This window comes from Clupea harengus, chromosome 3, assembly GCF_900700415.2.
Source record: "Clupea harengus chromosome 3, Ch_v2.0.2, whole genome shotgun sequence".
In the NCBI taxonomy this organism is placed as follows: Eukaryota; Metazoa; Chordata; class Actinopteri; order Clupeiformes; family Clupeidae; genus Clupea; species Clupea harengus.
The window spans coordinates 22,796,905-22,817,612 of NC_045154.1; the positions used below are offsets into that span (position 1 = coordinate 22,796,905).

The following is a 20,708-nucleotide window of genomic DNA, read 5'->3' on the forward strand; positions in this document are numbered from 1 at the left end:
AGAGAGAGAGAGGTCCTCTGACAAGCTGACTTTATGACCCCCTGGCTAAAGAATCAGAAATCGCCATGTCCTTGATTAATATTTACAGTGTTTCCTGATCAAACCCAGGTGCTGATTCCTGCACACAAGTTACACCGGTGACTGAAGTGAGGATTTTGATTTTGTTCAAGCTGACATTGTAAGAAGAATGCCCAAGTCTGTGGAGACTAGGCAGCACAGGTGTGCTTAACGACAGCCTAGGAAACAAGAACACATTATTCAGCGACAGGGTGAATCCCACAAAGTGATAGATAGATAGATAGATAGATAGATAGATAGATAGATAGATGGATACTTTATTAATCTTAGGTCATCCAGTAGCTTATACACGTATACACTTATACACCTCACCGACATACATACATAAATCACATATACATAGGGAGAACATATTCACACAGAGTGGGGGTGTTTACAGATACAAGAATGGGTCTGACCATATGCTACAGAATGCAATGATTGTGACAGTGTCGATGTCCAGGAGGAAAGTGTTCTTGTGCTGCTGGTATGGATAGTGCAAAAATATAGTGTTCTTGTGCTTGTGTGGATAGTGCAAAGATAGTGTTTTTGTGCTTGTGTGTGTGTGGATAGTGCAAAGAGCAAAGAGGTGCAGAATATATAAGTGGTTAAGTCTCCGGCAGGAGGCTGCGGTCCATCTGGACCAAAACCTCACGCCACAAAACCAGCTTCTTCCCGGCTGCCGTTGGCCTTATTAACAAGGCCCGGGACCCCCACCTGACGTGTGTTAACACACACTACATTGCACACTGCACATTGCACATTCACTTTTGCACTCCTGCTGTAAAAAAGGCTCTGGACTTATTTACCATTTAATATGTTAATTTCCCTTTTCATACTGAAGGACTCTTAATTTGTTATTAGTAGCACCAACGTCATGCCAGAGAGAGAACGCACATTGTTTTACTTTACTCTGTCGCGCTTCTGAAGCAGCAATTCCGTGCCTTTCATGTGTTGAGACCAAGAAACCCCTTTAGTTCGACGTGTGCGTCTATGAAAGATGTAAGTTCTCTACTGGGATGTTAATTCCATGTATTAAGCAGTGTTATATGTTTAGAGATGTTAATTGGTTATCATTAGTGCTAAACGGGTGAAGGAATGCTAGCATTTACCGTGTGAATGACGTTTATGTTAGCTTGCTAAATTACCTTGCATTGTGCCAAACCATGTACTTTCTATCCTGTTAGCCTGCATACGTATGCTATTTGTGTTCATTATAGTGTAGCTACGTACCTACTAATTTGTATTTACATGTTTGTGGGCCTTATCTAGTCATTTTACATGCTTAGTGATGCCGTGAGCTGACTAGCCTGTTGAGTTAACATGTCAGCGTAGATATGTGCGCGAGGGCTACGTAGTAGCTGTGTACTTATTGTTTTCCCCTTTCTGCTTTGTTTCAGAACCACACATACTCCACACACACCTTAACCACACACTGTTATAACACACTGGTTGCTTGCAACATACTGAATATCTCTGTTAGAGAATTCCTGTATTCCTGATTCGTTTCCAATACAAAGTGGTTACATCAAATCTCGCTTCATCATTGCCTCATCTCAGCGTGCACCTCTCCTGCCCTGAACATCCTGGCCTTGAAGTGGTGTTCTGGCCGACACTCAGGATTGTGTGTGTTGATAGAATACGAACAGCCCCTATACAGTCCTACCCTACCTATACAGTTCTACCCATCTACTAACCCTCACCCACACCTGCCCTGCTTTTTGTATTGTAGTACTTATTGTGTTTGTGTAGTACTTATTGTGTTTGTATGTTTTATGTTCACTGTAAGCACCTATACACCAGAACAAATTCCAGGTAGGTGTAAACCTACTTGGCAATAAATATTATTCTGATTCTGATTCTACATCTGTGCAAGGGGCTAGTATAGCCAGTAAAGGGATGGACAGTGGGTTGGTATATAATGAGATGAGATGAGATGAGATGAGAAGGGGAGGGCAGACTGAGGTAGACTCATGCAGGGAAGACCATGAGCGCCAGTTTCCAGCCGAAAAAGAACGTTTCCCTGCCGCCACAGTGGCCCTCAGCTTGGAATTTGCCCTCGAAGAAGAAAGATGGTAGTGTGACAGTTTGGGGCAAAATCAGAGAGCCATAGCTCTCTTTATTCACAAAGCTTGGTGCTGTGTATTACTTTACTGTGCATGTGTCCTGGTATCTAAGTTTATCCCATTGACTGTTCCATGTCAGGAAACTCCGGTCCAATAAAACAGAGCACTGTATTGTTGGCTATTAAAAGTCTAAAAGTGTATAAAAGGGGTAAGTGTTCCATTTACAGCCTTTTTCTTTACAGCCTTTGTGTATGTGGCATGCTGCATTCAGCACTCAAACAATGTGGCCCTCTGGACACGCTGTGCTCTTTGGAGTGCAACAATGCTACTCAGTTTTCTGCTGTTCAGAGAACTACATAACATGCAGTTCCTGACTTCAGAAGTCAAAATAAGGGTTTAATGAGCTTGATTGAATGGGCGAGCTTACTTATGTGACTCACTAATTTGAGTAGAAATCATAGTGTCCTTGCAGTAGTCATGCACCTGCACTTGTGACTGAAACTACACTACCATTATGATGCTACCTCACCCGCCAGGCACTTGGCACTTCCTGTTGCCCAAACTGTTAGGACGTGATGTGATGTGATTCAAGTCTGTTGGATTCCTCCTTGACCACCAATTGCACCAAGCGAGTTGACCACCAGCAGGGGGAGACAAACACCAATGATTGTAGCCTTTCAGAAGTGTGCTCTGCACTGCTGAAGATGACCAGTCAGTAGGAAGCTGAAAGTTCAGCGCTGCGCACCAGGTAGTGTAGCATGTACAATGTCATTTAAACAAAATTCATGACATAATTTGGAGGCAAATAAATAAAAATATGTATAGTAATCATCTCCATGCTATTCTATGTGTGATTCAGGTTTTTTTCTGCTACCACATTTGCTTCCAGCAGAGAAGAGTGTAAGTGTAGTGTAGTGTAACACTGATTATACAGGTAGGTGTTGACCTGCTCTGGCATTACTGCCTGTCGCTCCGCCATGGTCATCAGCCAGGTTCCACCGATCTACAACATTTTGCTACGTTAAACACGGAACATCTCCTGGTGGCGGAGCTATCCCTCACGTTAGGTGTTACTCTAACCCTTGTCCTTCCTCCTCAACCAGAGCCAAAAGCAGACTCTTCTCTAACCGTGGGTCTTTCAGGGCCTTCCGCTGGTGTGCTCCAGTTACTCCCATGTCCCTCAGGAGGAAAACAGCTGATGTACCGACAAAGCCGCGGCATCCTACTTCTACCAGGTGGATGATGGCTCTCCATCCAGCCTCCTTGCACTCAGTGGCGGGATCTGAGTACTTCAGCCTCATCTTCTCAGAGGTAAATTCTACTCCCTCCTCCCATGGCACAGCTCAATGAGGAGCACAGTCTTGGCACTGCTGGACCACATCACTATGTCCAGACAGAGGCTTGCGTTTGGGATCTCATTGGGGAACTGAATGTGATGACCTGCTGGTGGAAGATGTCCTCTGCTCATGTCCTCTCTGCGCCTCTCCAGTACCTTGGCCAATCTGCTTAGGGCCTGGCCGTGTCGCCGCCTGTAACGTCCTTGGGAGAGCACAATCTTGAAGCCTGACAAGAAGTACTGGAGGCCTGTGTTTTCACTGTAGCAGACGGGGCAGCCTTCTTCCTGGCCTAACCACAGGTGTAGGTTCAGTCGTCAGGGAAGTGTGTGGTATGTTGCCCTGATGAGGAAACTGAAGCTTGCCATTGGAATCTTCCACAGGTCCGCCATTTCTGCCAACAACGCTTTCCCACATTGTCCAGCCCCCCTGTCATCCCTGTGCTATGGCCTTGATCTTAAAGTGCTCGTTCTCCATCCCTGTCGCCTCACACACCACCACTTCCTTCCTCTCTTTCCTGCTGGCCTTGATCTAGAACTGTGGAGCTTCTCCCTACCCGAGACCTGTCCTTCCTGCCTGGACTCTGCCAATGATGTCTTTGTGCTGCAGCCTGATAATTGCTAGGTCGGCTTCACCATGGGCTTTCCACTTGCGACCAGTGCGAACCTGGACGTTTGTATCCCTCACTGCCTGGTCAGACTCCCTCATCTCCAACACCGGTCTAGTCTTCCCCTGATTGTAGCCCATGCTAATTGATTGCAGTGGCAACTGTAGAATGTTTTCACCAGAGAGGCCGGCTTCAGAGAGGCACCGCAGCAAGCCACTTTCGGATGAACAAGTTGGGCTTTCCCATCCATGCTTACTGTGGATAAGGGGATTCTACAGTTTCAGCCTCTGGTGTAGTGTGGTAGCACCACACCTTATAGTTTCCTGTAAGCTGGTTTTGGTCGATCCTTGCCAGGCCATCAGAGAGCTGGTTCACCATACTTTTACCTGCGTGATGGTGAGAGAGCTCTGCCGTGTATTGTCTCCCAGGGCTCTCGATAGACAGTTCAGCCAGCAGTACGTTTTTCTCACCGCCCACAACAAAGATGGTGCTATCGTTCCTGACCCCTGGTAAGCCTGGGACCTCTGCCTTCTGCCAGCTGGTGTCAACGTAGCCATTAGTAAGTCATTATTCCAGCCAAGATGGAGAAGAAGATATTCCCTTCAACATTAAGGAAGTCAATGCTCCTGATTTGGAACTGAGTCCTTTCCCTTGGAGATGAATACCGCCACTGCTCCTCACCACTCCGATTCATCCGAAGCATTGCTTTTTCCAGGTAGCTTGCATGAGGGTCCACAGCAGCTTCAGTACCACAGGGTAGTTCTCACTGAGATCTGCGTACAGTTTCTGCCATGTTGTTGCCTTGCTGGCCTTTGACCACTTGGTCTTGATCCTCCTAGCTGGTGCCTGCTTCTCTGCGCTGTTTGGCTCTGGTCGTCCAAGACAGGTTGGTGCATTCACTTGGTGCTCCCAAGGCAGGTCACTCTCAATTTTTTTTTCCAGATCGCCTATATCATTTAACACTGGCATTTTGTGCAGCGAATCAAATGTAAAATATTCATTGACACATAAAGATATCAGTATTTGTGATATATCAGTATCTATACATAAATATATGATTCCTTTGTATTGAAATGAATTACTTTTCCTTATAATGCAACTTATTAGAACCATTAAATCAAAATGAGTTTACTCGTCACCATTGAGGCAAAAAAGGGGGAGTTGATCCGTGGCAGATGCATCTCACCACTTTTTAAGCATATTGTTACAGCAGCATCTAGTTCATGGTCCTGGGATTTACATTTGACACACAAGCCCCACAAATGTAAACATTTTCAAATAAATACACTCACTAACCTGACATCACAAGCATCAGACATGTAAACCTGCCCATTATGATAGTATGATAGTTATGTGTGTGTCACTGCTCACTGAGAAACACACTTCTCAGCAAATGTTCAATATAATGTCAGGTTTAAATAATGATACCGATTTGGAAGGAGTCTTGCTATGCAAGTTGTCCTTATTGTCAAATAGAGAAACAATTCATTAAAATTTTGCGTAATGGTGAAAGGCTGTTTCAAACAGATCTGGATGTGGAGACACTGAAAAGCTCTGTAGGCCATAATCACTGGCAACAATTTCTCACGGGAAGCAGTCACAGATTACATTGTTTTGACCTCCCACAGGCTATGCCTGAGGGAATCTCAGGGATATAGGCCAGGTTTCTCTACTGACATATGGTCTATGGGAATTTGGGGGCTTGTTATCTAATTTTATGAAAGTGGAGAAAGGGTGAAGGATGACTGCAAAAGGAGCACCTCACTTCCAGCACGCTGTACTTCTTGGTGGGAGGGAGCTGTCAACTGAAAAAGGGCAACTGGTTAGCATACACCATGAACCAGCTGTTCAGTGAATGGTGTGTTGGAATGCTCCAGCACAGACAGGTTTGATAGTCCATTAAATGATTGTCAAATTCGTCAATTGGATGTTGTTTTTGTCTTTTATAGCATTGCAAATAAACTAATACATTATTTTATTGAAAAATAAGTAGCAGAAAGGTTATCAGATTTTGTAATCTGAATCTATATTCAAGTGATTTCAAGTGAAGTTAATTTTTTTTAAAGCCTATTTTGTACCAATCAGAGGCTTGGTTTGTATAATATCGCTCCTGGAAGGAAATTATAGGTGTTGATAGTGAGTTTTCAGACCTAATTTGTCCTCTTCCAGAAGTGTAGCTACGTCATCAAGTCATACGTTTGTTTTATGAGGTTTTGGTTGTTTTACTCAGGTTTGCGTGATTCACTCGGGATTTACATTTACAGTGTGTCTGTGTTAAGGGAATTGATAAAGAAGCATAAGCCTACAGTTAGGTAGGCCTACAAATCTTACTGAGCATAACAGTGTTTTAAGCTACATGCACACTACAATTCCCATAAACCACGAAGAACCAGATATTCACCAGCAGCAGCGATGTTTGCGCAACCTCAGTGTATCGCAAGTGTGTACCAGTTCCCCCTCCCCATTTCAATGTAAGATGGTGGCAAGAAGAAGCAACTAGCTACCTAAAGAAGTAACCTAGCCAGCAAGCTACCTAACTTAGAAAGATTTATTATAACCTTATCTACGTGGTATTTGCAACTAGAACTGCTAGGCATTCAGTAATCGAAGAGAAATTCCGTTGCGTTTCGTACGCAGTCTAACGTTATCTGACACTTAAGCAATTTCCGCCTAAATTGGTGTGAATATTGTTTGGAGTGCAATCAGGGTGAGTATTCCGCAACTATAGAATTGGTAACATGGCCATGAAGATAAACAATTATTTGTTCTATAGCGACACCGATGTTCAGATGCATCCCATCAGCATTCCATATACGTGCATTTTCCATAAAGATCTGACTTCATGGAGTACCTAAAGCTTGACTGAAGCCCATCCGCCTATGTTGAACAGATTAACGTTAGTGGGAGAGTCCCAGGCTTTGGCATAGGCCGCATAATTATGAACGATGAAGAAAATGCGATCTTTATGCTGTTTAACATACATATGATGGCTATGTATCTTGTTGCGTCTCCATCCTTTGGGGACAGCGTACGACCATGTATAATGGATTTCAAATGACTTTAAGAGCTTTGTTGAAAATAATGTTAGCCAGCTAGATGGGTAACGTTAGCAGCTAGCTAACCTGTTATTGTACTGCCATACGTCAGTTGTTCAAGCTAACATAACGTTAGCCTAAGCTCTTGACCGGCTTTTAACACATTTGTTGTATTACCAACCAATTGTGACTTTAGCAGTCAAACATTTTAACAATAATTTCTCTGCATATAGGAAATCACATACTGTAATGTGGTATTTTGTTTGGAGAATCTTAACTCTAAGCGGACTCGCCCAGGATCTAGTTGGCTAATAGTAGCTAGCTCCATGTTTGCGCGTCATGAGCTTCACCAATTTTAGATCAGTAGCTGACCTGTGCAAGCTAGCTACCTGACACAATTGAGAAGGGTGGTTTGAACCTGGTCACCTTTAAATGTATGCATCTTATAATGTTATCTGGCTATTAAACTCAGATTATCTGATGTTTTATCGCGGTATTGCACACACTATATGCCTTCTGCGACAATGTTGAACCAAAATCGAGAACTGTCAGTGGTGTAAGCTAGCGTCTGGCTAAAATAACTTAGCTCGCTAACCAGCAATATGTCTAGCTAGCTGCTGTTATTATGAGTGGATTTTGTGGTATGGTTTTGGGTTTGTAGAATTTGTCAGTCATGGCGTTTACAAAGTTATCGTAAGCCAGTTTAAATATACTGCTGCAAAGTACAATAGTTAGTAGCCATCAACGCCATATGGGCACTGACATTTTCTGGATACAGTTATTTATTTGTGAAAATTGTGTGTATTGATGCGGTCATGATTTGCATATAGGCAGTCGTTATCACAGGAAAGCCTTGGGGGTGTCATTTTAAACTTTAACTTTATGACAAAAGAGCTGTGAAAAGGTTATTTCTGTGTGATTGCAAGCAGGGATTGTTGGCTCCTGTTTACATGATGCAAGTTGATTACCCATGTTCATGCTCAGTACATAGACATATTTTGCACAAAGTTTATCAACATACATTTAGCACAATACTAACAGCTGTTGGTGCTGTCTGTATTGTTGTCAGTCAGTGGTTCAATAGTGATGTAGTGTGATCACTGGAAAGTGGTTTACCTCAGACATACAGTTACATATTGGAGATCTAACAGCTGTTGTCATTCAACCTCTGAAGTTAATGCATCTTAACAAAAGTGTACATACCAGAATCAGCTGGAGGCAGTAGCACTAATCAGAACCAGAAATGGATTAAAACCATTGCGATCTCTGTTCTGTTTCCATGCTTGTTGAATTTACCAGTCTGAATTCCAAAGTAGTGGTCAGGCACATAACTAGTTGTATTATCTACTTCCTAGCTTGGCCTTTCAATCCCCCCTTTTCCCCATCAGCCCACAGAGAGCCACCAGTGACCACTGTTCTGTAGGATGTCGCGCAGCCCAGATGTCAAGGAGGACCCAATGGAGTGCCCACTGTGCATGGAGCCCTTGGAGATCGATGACGTCAACTTTTTCCCTTGCACCTGCGGCTACCAGATCTGCCGCTTCTGCTGGCACCGCATCCGCACAGATGAGAATGGCCTCTGTCCCGCCTGCAGAAAGGTGAGGCCAGAGCAGAGCACTTACTCGAGAGGTGCACACTACAGAATAGGGTGGGAGTCAAGCAAGACAAGTACAGTGACTATGTGTAAGGCAGTGGTGTGAGGTATTAGTCACAGGGATGCTTGGTTGGCCAACTGTCCATTACCACATATAATAATGTTGGCCCATCTTCTTGTTTTTAAATGTAAATTTGAAAATCCAAATACTCCAATATGCTTCCATGAAAGCTAATGGGAATGTACCCAGAAACTTTCAAAACCTGAAGGATGAAACCCATCATTTTTATTCAGTAGGAGGATATTATGTTGTTGAAATGATGATTCAATGTTATTTTGTACAAAAGAGGAATTCACTTGTGATGTACTTTCACACGTCTTCAAGAGTGCCAGTACACTCAACTCAATTACTTTGGGTGAGTACTGGACAAACGCCATTTCACCAAAAGTGACACCAGGAGTTTATTTTACCTGGTATTATTACCACAGCTACAATCAGGTTTTGACCTGAGGACATCGGTAGTGGATTATGTTGCACTTGATATTGTCCTTATCTGATAATGTGAATTTGTTGTTGGATGGTATGCACACCATCTGGTCCGAAACATAGTAGCCTTTCATAGCCTCTGTGTTCCTTTTTTTATTCAAGTATTTTTCCCATGGATTTTTTAAGTTGTCATTTTACTGCCTGTCAGTCTACAGTGAGTATGCATGTATGTATGTATTTATTTGGATTCAAACATGTGGTGGACTTGTTTTTGTGTTATTTTATGTAGTGTTCTATACTTAAACTTAAAGAGTAGTCAATGATAAACAAGCACTGCCAATATAATGAATCTCACAGTGTGCCTGCCTGCCTCCATTCATTTGTAGCCCTATCCAGAGGACCCGGCTGTTTACAAGCCCCTCTCACAGGAAGAGATCCAGAGGATAAAGAACGAGAAGAAGCAGAAGCAGAACGAGAAGAAGCAGAAGGTCACAGAGAACCGCAAGCACCTGGCCAGCGTGCGCGTGGTCCAGCGGAATCTTGTGTTTGTTGTCGGACTGTCTCAAAGGCTCGCAGATCCTGAGGTGAGGAAGTGGGAGAGAGAAAGAGAGCGAGCTCCCTTCCCCTGAGGATGGCTGAGGTCGTAGCCATTCCTCACTGGGCTGGTGGTGGTTGCTTTAGCTAGCACAGTTTGTAGCTGTTAGCCTTTAAAAGCCCTGATGCTTATCTGTACTTTGTTTCTATATTCTATATCACAGTTCTCTGCCAACACTTTGTAAAGTACCAACCAGTGCTACTTAAAGGAAACACTGCCCTATATAACCAAAGCAATTAACACGCTTATGGAGACTATGGCAAGCATCTGTCAAATGTCATGCAACCCTTACGAACAGATTGGTTTCCATCTTGCTTTGCATTCACTCCAGAGTTAAGGTGCTGGTAAAATATCAACACTAACTAACTTTCCCTTGAGCTCTTGATTGTGCTATTATGAGATTCTTTTTTTATATATAAAAAGAAATGTCCAAAGGTTCTCATCACAAGTCATTAGGTTTCTCAGCAAAAAGGTTGTCAATGACCCATTTCCCTCAGCTCGTTATGAACTTGTTGTGTCTTTATTTTAAGATGGTGGTTGATATTTATTTCTTGTCATCATCGTCTGTTTTCAGTCAAGGATTAATCTGGATTAAGGATGTGGTTTGTCTTGACAATGTGAAATGTTAAAATAGTTTCAGCTGTCCAAGGACTTTAAGTGAGTTACCAGTAGGGGTGGGAATCTCTTGGCACCTCACGATTCGATTCGATTCCGATTCAGAGGTCAACGATTCGATTCTAAACCGATTCTCGATTCTAAACCGATTATCGATTATCAATTCTAAACCGATAAAACGATTATCGATGCATCTCGATTTTTAAAACATTTGAGTTTGCTACTCAGAGTCTCAAATCACTTCCTACTTTGTGTTTGATAATTAAAGAAAATCAACAGATCTATTTTTTTATTAGAGAAAAAGTGTGTCCTTGTCACAATTATGACAATAATCGATGCAGCTTGCATTTCAACACAAAATTAATGTGTAAAAAAAATATATATATATTAATTTTTTTTATTTTATTTTTTTTTTTATTAAAAAATCGATTATGAACTTTTCTGAATCGAGACAGAATCGTTCTAGAGAGAATCGAGAGAAATCGAAAAATTACCAGAGACATTTTGGTTGATGAACAGGTGCTTTTACCAAAGTCAATTTTGTAAAAGGAAGTTGTTACTTGACATTTTCTGTCAAGCTAATCTGTCATGTAATATATTTGGAGAAAATTACATTCAATGTTCTAAATTACATACAAACACACTCTGCAGGTTCTTAAAAGACCAGAGTACTTTGGAAAGTTTGGAAAAATCCATAAGGTGGTCATCAATAACAGCACATCATATGCAGGTTCACAGGTAAGGAAGGCATCTTCTCACTCATTGAGTTTTGAGGAAAATGTTGACAGTACTTGGCCAGTGACTTCGTTAGGCGACAATATACCTTCTTTTTTTTTAAATGCCTGACAGCACCTATTCTGCAATTATTTTATGTTATAGCAGTCAGGAATATAAATAAATATATGTTTATTCATTGTATTTTCATCACTTCAGCGCTGTAAAACAAGTTATCATTTCATAAAGCCCAAAATGAAAAAGCAGTCAAAAATATGCAACTTTCTAAATATGCATACAGGTGGGGAAGGTGACTAGGGTGACTGATTCAATCATTTCTGATCATCTGTTTGAAAGTCCAGACCTGTGATTACATTCATCCCTCTCTGTAATCCCCAGGGTCCAAGTGCCAGTGCATACGTCACATACCTCCGCTCAGAGGATGCCCTGAGAGCAATCCAGTGTGTTAATAATGTCGTTGTGGATGGTAGGACTCTAAAGGTGAGAAGAGATCCTTGGCTTTGTCAACCATCCCTTCCAATATATTAATTGTGTAGATGTTTGGTCAAATGGAAAATAGCTAATGTGCCATTGTTGAAGTGATTATTGTTGTTTTTTTTCTCAAAGTTCTTTGGCTTTGTGTTGGTTGTGTCAAGTGGCATAATTTATTTTGTACCTTTTGTCTGGCAGGCTTCCTTAGGTACAACGAAATACTGCAGTTATTTTCTCAAAAGTATGCAGTGTCCCAAGCCAGACTGCATGTATTTACATGAACTGGGAGATGAAGCGGCTAGTTTTACAAAAGAAGAGATGCAGGTAAAGAAAAACAAATTAACTTCTTCTTTTTCCGTTGCTAATTGTAGGCAGTTCTACTGTTTCTGGGTGTGCTACATAGAAAATGAGGACATGCAGCTTATTATTTGAATTTAAATGGAAATGGATTGAAATATTATTTCATTTAGTTAGGGAAGCACCAATACCAATTTTTCAAACCGAGTACGAATCCTAACATTTGTGTGTTTCCTGATATTTGTGTGTTTCCTGATTCCTGAGTACCAATGCGAGTACTTAATGATTTGCCTATGTTCTCCTACCCAACTGTTTCCAGTAGGCAAGTCTGATAGGGTTGAAAAAATGACAGAACACCTGAGCTCAGCTTTAAGTTTAACCTAGCGTTGCCATGAAGTGGTATTGGTGCGTGGTATCAGTATCCGTGCATCATTGAGTCATTGTACAAACTTATTTCAGTGCTCCAGTGACTTGACTTGATATTTATGTGCCACGCTGTTTTTTTTTTTTGTTATAGGCAGGAAAGCATCAAGAATACGAACAAAAACTACTCCAGGATCTATACAAAATGAATCCTACTTTCCTACAACCTTCAGCATGTGGCAATGAGAAATCAAAAGGAAAATCCAGCACCTCCCAAAGGTTAAACCGCACAGCATAATAGCCTGGTTTTCAATAGCATGTGCCTTTCAAGTTGTCTTTTTAACTCGCTACACATCTTCTCAGTTGTTTTATAGAATAGAATTTTAATAGAATACAATATTTATAGACAATGTGTAGTCTTCACTAGGAATGTTGAGATCTCGGGTATAAATCCTAACGATGAATTAATAATTATGACTTTGAAGTCAGTACTTTAAAATCGTTAATAAAAACATCAGTCGGTGTGAATATAGGCTAATTTGAGTTGTGTCCTATTCTGTGGTATAAACTCCTGCTTGCATTCAGAATGTTACTAGTGGACATTCCTGTAACATGTCAGTTTTTGGACATGTGACTGTACCTAGGTTAGATAGTGAGGATGGCGGGGGAACGTGCGGTTGTGGAAATGGAAAATAATTGATATAACTGAAACTGTGGTTATTTATTTCACAGTTAACCATGCCACCTAATTTCAAACCATGACATCCCCAGCCTTCACAATATCACATTAGAAAATCACTGTCTTCTTTCTAAGCAACTGTCAAATTGTTACACATTGATAGTCAATTTTGACATTACTATTCCTTTGAACCGCAGACCTGGCAGCACCAACAAAGATGGCTGGCCTTTGCTACAAGGATGTGGCAAGGTAGTCAATGGTCTACCCACAGAAAACCGTAAAACGCCTCCAGTCTTAGACTGTGGCTCAGACTCGGATCACATGACGCCAGATGGGCAAGACTCTGAAGAGCTTTGCCCTGATCAGGGCACCGACATCTCGCCTTTCCCATCAGCATTAGACCCCTCAAGGTACAGTTGGGAACACTTTCAAATGTACCTGTTGGGTCATTGACCCCTGCTGTGTGCTGTTCTGTAATGTTGTCCTCCTGTCTCTTATAGAGTTTTTAATGGATTTTCCCCTTCCTGTTGCAGTCCCATTGATAATCCTCCAGAATCAAACAGTATCACAGAGAATGGGGAGACTATATCACAGGTATCACCTTCATTTTTGTCAGTTTTAGTTGATATAGTCATAATTTTTTTTTCTAACTTGTCTGCCTATTGCCACACTCTTGCCTGTCATTTATATTGTCTCTCTTTTTTCTCCTAGTTTCCTCAGCTCCCAAACAGTGATTCCCCCTCCCCTCCTCCTGGCCTCACCAGGCCCAGTCTACTGGTCCCCATCAGTGTATCAGACCTCACGGCCCGCTCACCCTTCGAGGGGGCGGCCGCCGAGTCTCGCTCTCTCTTCTCGGACAACAGCAACTTCCGGCACCCCAACCCGCTCCCCAGCAGCCTGCCCTCCGGCCCCTGCTCCCCTCAGGGAGGGTCAGATTGGCCCATGACCCCCGAACCACAGAGCCTTTTCACCTCAGGTCTGTCGCATGTGCTCTCTTAGCCTTAAGCAAAATTTATACTACTCCGATTTCACGGAGTTGGGCACAGGGAACGCCTCTCCGAATTTTAACCGCTCTCTCTGAGTCCTCTCTGAGCCCCTCGGAGTGGCTGTTGTGCGCCTCCTAATTTTTCTAACTATCCCGTACGAGAGCCTCTCCGAGGTTTGCTCGGAGAGGGCTCGGAGTAGTATAAATTTCACTTTAGAGTTCAACACAGGTTTCTTTACAGCGGTGTGCCTTTCATTTTAAAATGGATGTGTGGCATGTTTCGTTTTCAGCACATTCAAAGTACCAACTTTTTTTTAAAGATATTTAGCTGATGTAGGTGTATTAGCCTTTCTTAGTTGGCCACCTTTGGACTGACATGCAGTGGCTGGTTGATTCATGTCAGTCACCAGATTGTTGTGAAATGTTATCAGCTGCATTTCAACGAAAACTGTTAACTAATAGTTTTTGGAAATGATGCCTGCCCTGTCACATTAATGGCCTCAGACTGACCACAATGTCCTGAACTTGTTTTTTTGCTCCCCACCCTCTTCACAGACACCATCCCTGTGTCATCGTCAACAGACTGGCAGGCGGCTTTCGGCTTCGGTTCCTCATCCACGCAGCAGCAGCAGCAGGACGACGATTTGGGCTTCGACCCCTTCGACGTCACACGCAAGGCCCTGGCTGACCTCATCGAGAAGGAGCTGTCAGTACAGGAGCCCCCCTCCTCCTCCGCTCTCTCCCCCGACCCGTTCCATAACCACGCACATGCCCACCTGTACCGCTCCAGTTTGGCACAGCGCTTCGGCCACCTGCACCAGCGCGCCCCGGTCAACGGCCACCTTGGCCCCATGCCCAACCAGACCACTTCCCGCCACCCATGGATGGGTACTTCCACACGCAATAACCTGGTACACTTGAACCACACAGCTGTGCACAGCAGCTTCTTGGACTTGAATTTGCCAGTGCAGGAGCAGCATCCCCCCCACAGTACTGGCCTTGGAGGCATCCCCATATCAGGTGAACAAACACGTTCACGGCTTGGAAAAACAGTGTCATTGTTTTCAACACAGAACTACATGCTTTTGTATCCCTGAGAAAATCATGATTAGCATGTAAGTCTAGCAATTAGCATTAGCGTTTAGATGTGCTGTAAAACTCTAATGCCCAGTCGGCTGGCTGTCAGAAATGTCAACATAAGAAGTGCTGTTTTTGGTGTCATCTACTGTAATCACATGGATGCTCATATTGGCACTCAGTTCATTGCAGTGGAGGCCACTAAAGGCGCTTTTCCACTGCAGGAACTCGGGGCACTTGCCAAGTGGCGAGAATGTTTACAGGAATGGCCCCCTAATTAGCCCTTTTAGCCTTTCTGTTTCCATTGCGGTGCAGGAACTACGAACCTACAAGTGATGTAATATTTTGCTCTTCGATCGCGACGTCAATTCGGAGCACGACAAAATATTGATATATTTCTCCAGGCAGCAGCAACATTAAACCGTTAAACCAGAGATTTTCTAGATAGGATTACCTTCAGGTTGAGTTAGGAGTTGAAGTTTGCTAAATCTGGAGTAAATTGCTTCATACGTTTACGGTGTCCGTTCAACTCTAGTTGAACTTATTTGCGCAAATGTCCTTATTTTTTTCAGGCCGTTGACATACTAAATACACCATTGCACTTTTATAATACACCACCACACCTGAAAGATGCAAGAATGAACTAAATCAATTTACGAAATTCAGAGAAATCTTCGTTTAAAACAAAGGATATTTGCACGAATAAATATAAAAGGAGTGAATTGAAATGAACGGTAAACCTAAGAATAGCAGTTTTTTTGTTTGTCACCCTGAAACACTGTCAATTAAGTTATCGGTAGATTTTCGGTTAATTGCCCATTCCTGGTTTAACAGGTCATGCGGTATGGAAACAAGGAAAAATTAACATTAAGCAGAATGAGTTCCAGACCTTAGTTAACAAATGAAAATGATGAAAGTAAACATGAACATCATCCGCAAATTCCACTGAACACACTAGTGTGTCCCAGGCATCTGTATTCGGTGGTCCTGAGGCGTTTGGTTTGTCCCCCTGAAACACTTCTCATTTCTTTCATGTTTTGCCCTGATAGTTTAACAGGGGCCTTGAAATATATTAAATATTTATATATGTTTTTTTTTTTTTTTACTTTCGTAGTTGTAGTTAGAAATGTATGCAGGTCAACATCAGCCTGGTCAGCATCAGCCTTTAGTCGACCTTAGATTGTCAATGTCCCAGTCTTATGTGAAATTAGCACAGAGGTTACATGTCTGTCTCAAAAGTAATGGCTAAAGATTATCTCTGGTGTCAAAGATCAGGGTGAGCAAAGTCTGTGTGTGATCATCAAGACCCAAATGTATATTCATATAATATATATATATATATAGATGTAATATGAATATTATATGAACAAATATGAATATATAGATACGAACCAAATGAAGTCCAAGTAATGCTGCCAACACCATATAGTGTACTTGGTGGCAGCACACAGGGCTCTCCCAGGGCTTTTCCCAAGGACTGTTGTTTGTTTGTTTTTGTTTGTTTGTTTGTTTATTTATTTGTTTATTTACTTGTTTTGCTAAAGCTCATCTGTGGTCTCTCAGCAGAAAACAACGGCTCTATAGAGAGCCTCAACGTCAAAGAGTGGCAGGACGGGTTGCGAGCACTCCTACCAAATATCAACATCAACTTCGGGGGTCTCCCCAGCTCTACCTCCTCTTCGTCCTCATCCTCATCCTCCTCCAGCGTCAACCACATCGGGGGGCCCGGCGGCTCCTTGGGGGGGGTCTCGCACAGCCTCAGCTGGGACGCCACAGCCAGCTGGATGGACCCAGCCATCATCACAGGTCCGTATAGAGGAGGGCTCATGGAGCCACTCTGTTGTCGTCGGCGTGCTCAATCAGTACTGGGCCACAGTTCAAAGAGCTGTGCTGTGTCTACTGTTAGTCTTCTATTAGCATTAGCATTGTGCAGACAGTAGCGCAATATGTGCATGTTGTCCATTGGCTGTTGTCTCTACGGCCTGTACCAGCACAGGAAGTAGCCCTCCATACCACGAAGCTGCAGTAAGCCGCTCCGTACAAAACAAACCAGAGGAGCCATTTTATCGGGGTTATCACTTCTGGCTAGGACAATGACAAGGTTGGAGATAAGTGCGACACTCCCTCAAGGCACCATGCTATCACTGTGTCTATACGCCAGTCAAAATCTGCACGCAGTTCAGTCCAATTGTTTCCATGGTTGGTCGCCTCCTACACAGCAAGCTAGATGACAAGCCTCCCAACTAGCTAACTCCTCCAACATATTCATCCCATAGAAATAGAGCAGTCCATTTCTGTGTTCTGTGCTCCTTGTGGCTGCACTACTGAAGCCTCCGATACATGTTTAGTATTCTCAGATGGCCCATTGGCTACCGTCTACAGGTGGAAGTGTTTGCAGTGCAGGACGCACTAGGTGGCACTATCAACACTCCCATATGACCTAATAGATAACCGTGGGTTTGATATGTCTAGATGTATAGTGAGAGATGTATAGTTTTGAGTTCTCATAATGGATCTGATGTAAGCATGAACGCATAATCAAGAGTATTAATAACACTGCATACTGAAGCATAGTGCTCACATATATGTTTATAATAGACAGTGGTGCATTTTGTGTGACAAAATCAGCTACTTTTACTTCCAGTGATTATTGATATTGAATTTGTTATGTTTTTTTTTTCTGGAGAAATTAAATCAGATATCCCCCATGTCACCCATATTTCCTGTATGAAGTCAGTCACAAACCTTAATCCAAGCTGAACTAAAACAGTATTGTTACAAATTAACTATATGTGTGTGACTATTCTGCTGACTGTTGTAACATTGTAACAGCATGCTGGTATTTTTTTACCCTGATAGTTTAACCAGTGGTCTTGAAATAAATTAGGGGTGTGTGTGTGTGTGTATGTATATTGAATATATAATTTTACTTTTGTGGTTGTTGTTAGAAATGTATGCAGGTCAACATCAGCCTGGTCAGCATCAGCCATTAGTGGGCCTTAGATTGTCAGTGTCCCAGTCTTATGTGAAATTAGCACAGTGGTTACAGGTCTGTCTCAGAAGTAATGGCTAAAGATCATCTCTGGTGTAAAAGATCAGGGTGAGCAAAGTCAATCTGATGTGTGTGATCATCAAGACCCAAATGAACATTAATATATAATATAGATATAATATGAATATATAGATATGAACCAAATTGATGCTGCCAAGACCATATAGTGTACTTGGTGGCAGCACACAGGGCTCTCCCAAGGCTTTTCCCAAGGACTGTTGTTTGTTTATTTATTTATTTGTTTGTTTGTTTACTTGTTTTGCTTTCCCTTTTGACAACGTGCAGCCCCAGGTCCTCCTGAAAACCCTCAGACACCTCAGTATCTGCACCAGTATCTTTTAAATGGTAACCTTCTTTTTTTAACTCGCTACATTCAACAGGAATTGTGAAAACTGCCCTGTCACGTAGTTCTCAGCACTGGTGGGTCCCATGGGTTTATCAGCTCTCCTGGCTTTGTCACACTGAATGAAAGCAATATGGTACAGATAGCTTAGTTTTATGTTGAGCCTTAATAACTTAGTCTCCCTGGAATGTTGCATTTATTATGCTTTTTAAAAAAAACAAGAGTTGCAAATGCATACTGCTCATAGAGCTGTGACTGTAGATTCTTTGGGCAGTATACACAGGCAAGAGAGAGACTGGAACCTTACCCCCTGCCTCTTTGCCTTTCTCCCAGGTATCCCATCATCCGCCGGCAACAGTCTGGACTGTCTCCAGGACGACAATCCGCCGCATTGGCTTAAGTCCTTGCAGGCGCTCACAGAGATGGACGCCCCGGCCAGCACAGCGGCTCCCCCGCAGCAGCAGCAGCAGCAGCAGCAGCAGCAGCCGCAGCACCACACCGGGATGCTGGACATGCACCTCTCCTCCCTGCACAGAGCCGGCTGGGCGCCCTATCTCCCCCCACCCTCCACTGCCACGCCCAGCCACTTCCACTCGCCTCCCCCAGGCTTCCAGACCGCCTTCAGACCCCCTGCCCAGACAGCCACAGCAGACCTGCTACAGAACGCCGCCATGGATCGCCACTAGGGACATATCCATCAAACACCACACACACACACACACACACACACACACACACACACACACACCTATACATACATACATAAATACATACATATATACACACACCCGTACACACATTCAACCATGAGAACTCAAGGCCAAACTAGTAACACTGAATAACAAGATGATTATCTGATTATTTTTCTCCCTCATCCACCTCCATTCATCTTTTTCCCCACCTTCTGACGGCCTATTTGTTGGGGACTGATTTTTTGTTTGTTTTCTGTTTTGTTTGTTCAATGGGTTTTGTTTTTGAGGCGCACGTGTCATCAATATGCCGGTGGCACCAACACACCAACAGTTGTCAGTAACCGCATTTATTTATTGCAGCGCTTTCCTCAGGATCAGCTCATGTCAGGAGGTAGAGGTGGGGCTGACCATCGTCATACCTCCTAAGTTCGCTAGCTAAGCGAGTAACGAGTTAATACGCGATAGTGTGCACAGATTACTTCTTGAGGTGTCACAAAGGAATAGACCAACAGAGAGAGCAGGATTAGGGGGGTGGGGAAAGGAAAGGCCCTAACCCTGACCTGACCTGACCTGACTGCTCACCTTCTTACTGTGAATCTCCCCAACCTGCTGTGGTCAGTATCAGTCCCCTCCCTGCTTCAGTTCATGCATTCAAGCAATCAGAGATTACGTAAAGGAGGGCAAACCAGCGAGGACATGCAGACACAGGCTATGCACTAATGGTACTTGTGGCCCGCATCAGAGGGCCATCGGTGAGAGCCATGAATGTCCATGGCGTAGAGTCGCAGAAAGTCACGCAAACTGAAAGGTCACAGTGGTCCGCCACAGTTAGCTGACCGTCTCCCCACCTAACTAAGGGCTCATGCAAAGCCAGACCTCTGCATCAGAGGGGGGTGCGCTGCCAGAAAATAGGTGGAGGGGGGGTGATCTTCTCCCCTGGAGTCTTAAGCTGTGAGGGCGGGTTTGTGACCTTGATGAGGTTTGGAGGCTGAGAGTGCCACCATGTGGCACATGTAATTGCTGCCCCTCAAGCAATTCAGAAAAGAAAACAAAAAAAATAAGCTGCTTTATGACTTTAGAGCCATCGAGGAGCGGAGGACATGGCTGCATGTGTTGAAGGCGTCTGTTAGGTTTGGCACAGAACAGCACTGCAAGGCCTTAAAGTGTGTCAGTAGAGCAAAAGAACAAGTGTGAATGCAGAGTGACGCATAGTTATATGACTTTAAAATTGAAACCGAAGTTTAAGTGGGGGAGAAAAAAAAAGATACGAGTAATGAAGAAGATAGTGAGTGCGTATTGACAGACTGATGCTAGACAGCAACAAAAATGGCCGCTTTAGGGAGCTCCGAATCATTTCCTCCTCTTCTCAGCCGTCTTCTTTTTAACAGTGTCTATTCTTATCAAGTTGGGCCGAACTAATCAGTGTTCACCAGAACAATTCATGAGGCTGGGAAAGCCAGTGCAACCTTGAGTGTGAACGTGCTGCTGAGAGAAACACATTTAACACAAAAGCAAAAGAGCTTAAAAGAACTGACCCCTTTTCTGAAGGTCTTGAAAAGAAACAGAATATTAAATAAACAAAGAACTCTGATCTGATGTCTGTTCCTTTTATCTTAAATCACAC

At 43.2% G+C, this 20,708-nt stretch overlaps 1 protein-coding gene across 6 annotated transcripts; it reads left to right on the forward strand.

The window, feature by feature from the left end:
* Positions 1–6,491: 6,491 nt before the first annotated feature.
* Positions 6,492–20,675, forward strand: cnot4a (CCR4-NOT transcription complex, subunit 4a). Of its 6 annotated transcripts, none has more exons than XM_031565014.2 (14): positions 6,493–6,771; positions 8,488–8,697; positions 9,567–9,764; positions 11,042–11,128; positions 11,504–11,605; positions 11,795–11,920; positions 12,411–12,535; positions 13,133–13,345; positions 13,436–13,529; positions 13,647–13,911; positions 14,476–14,940; positions 16,561–16,803; positions 18,335–18,394; positions 18,726–20,675. In XM_031565014.2, exons 2-14 carry the CDS (start codon positions 8,524–8,526, stop codon positions 19,076–19,078), a joined length of 2,505 nt encoding a protein of 834 aa, XP_031420874.1. In that variant the 5' UTR covers positions 6,493–6,771; positions 8,488–8,523; the 3' UTR covers positions 19,079–20,675. The 6 variants fall into 6 exon arrangements, with proteins under 6 accessions (XP_031420877.1, XP_031420879.1, XP_031420874.1 ...); XM_031565015.2 differs by having other exon boundaries at positions 16,564–16,803; XM_031565016.2 differs by having other exon boundaries at positions 13,469–13,529.
* Positions 20,676–20,708: the final 33 nt, after the last annotated feature.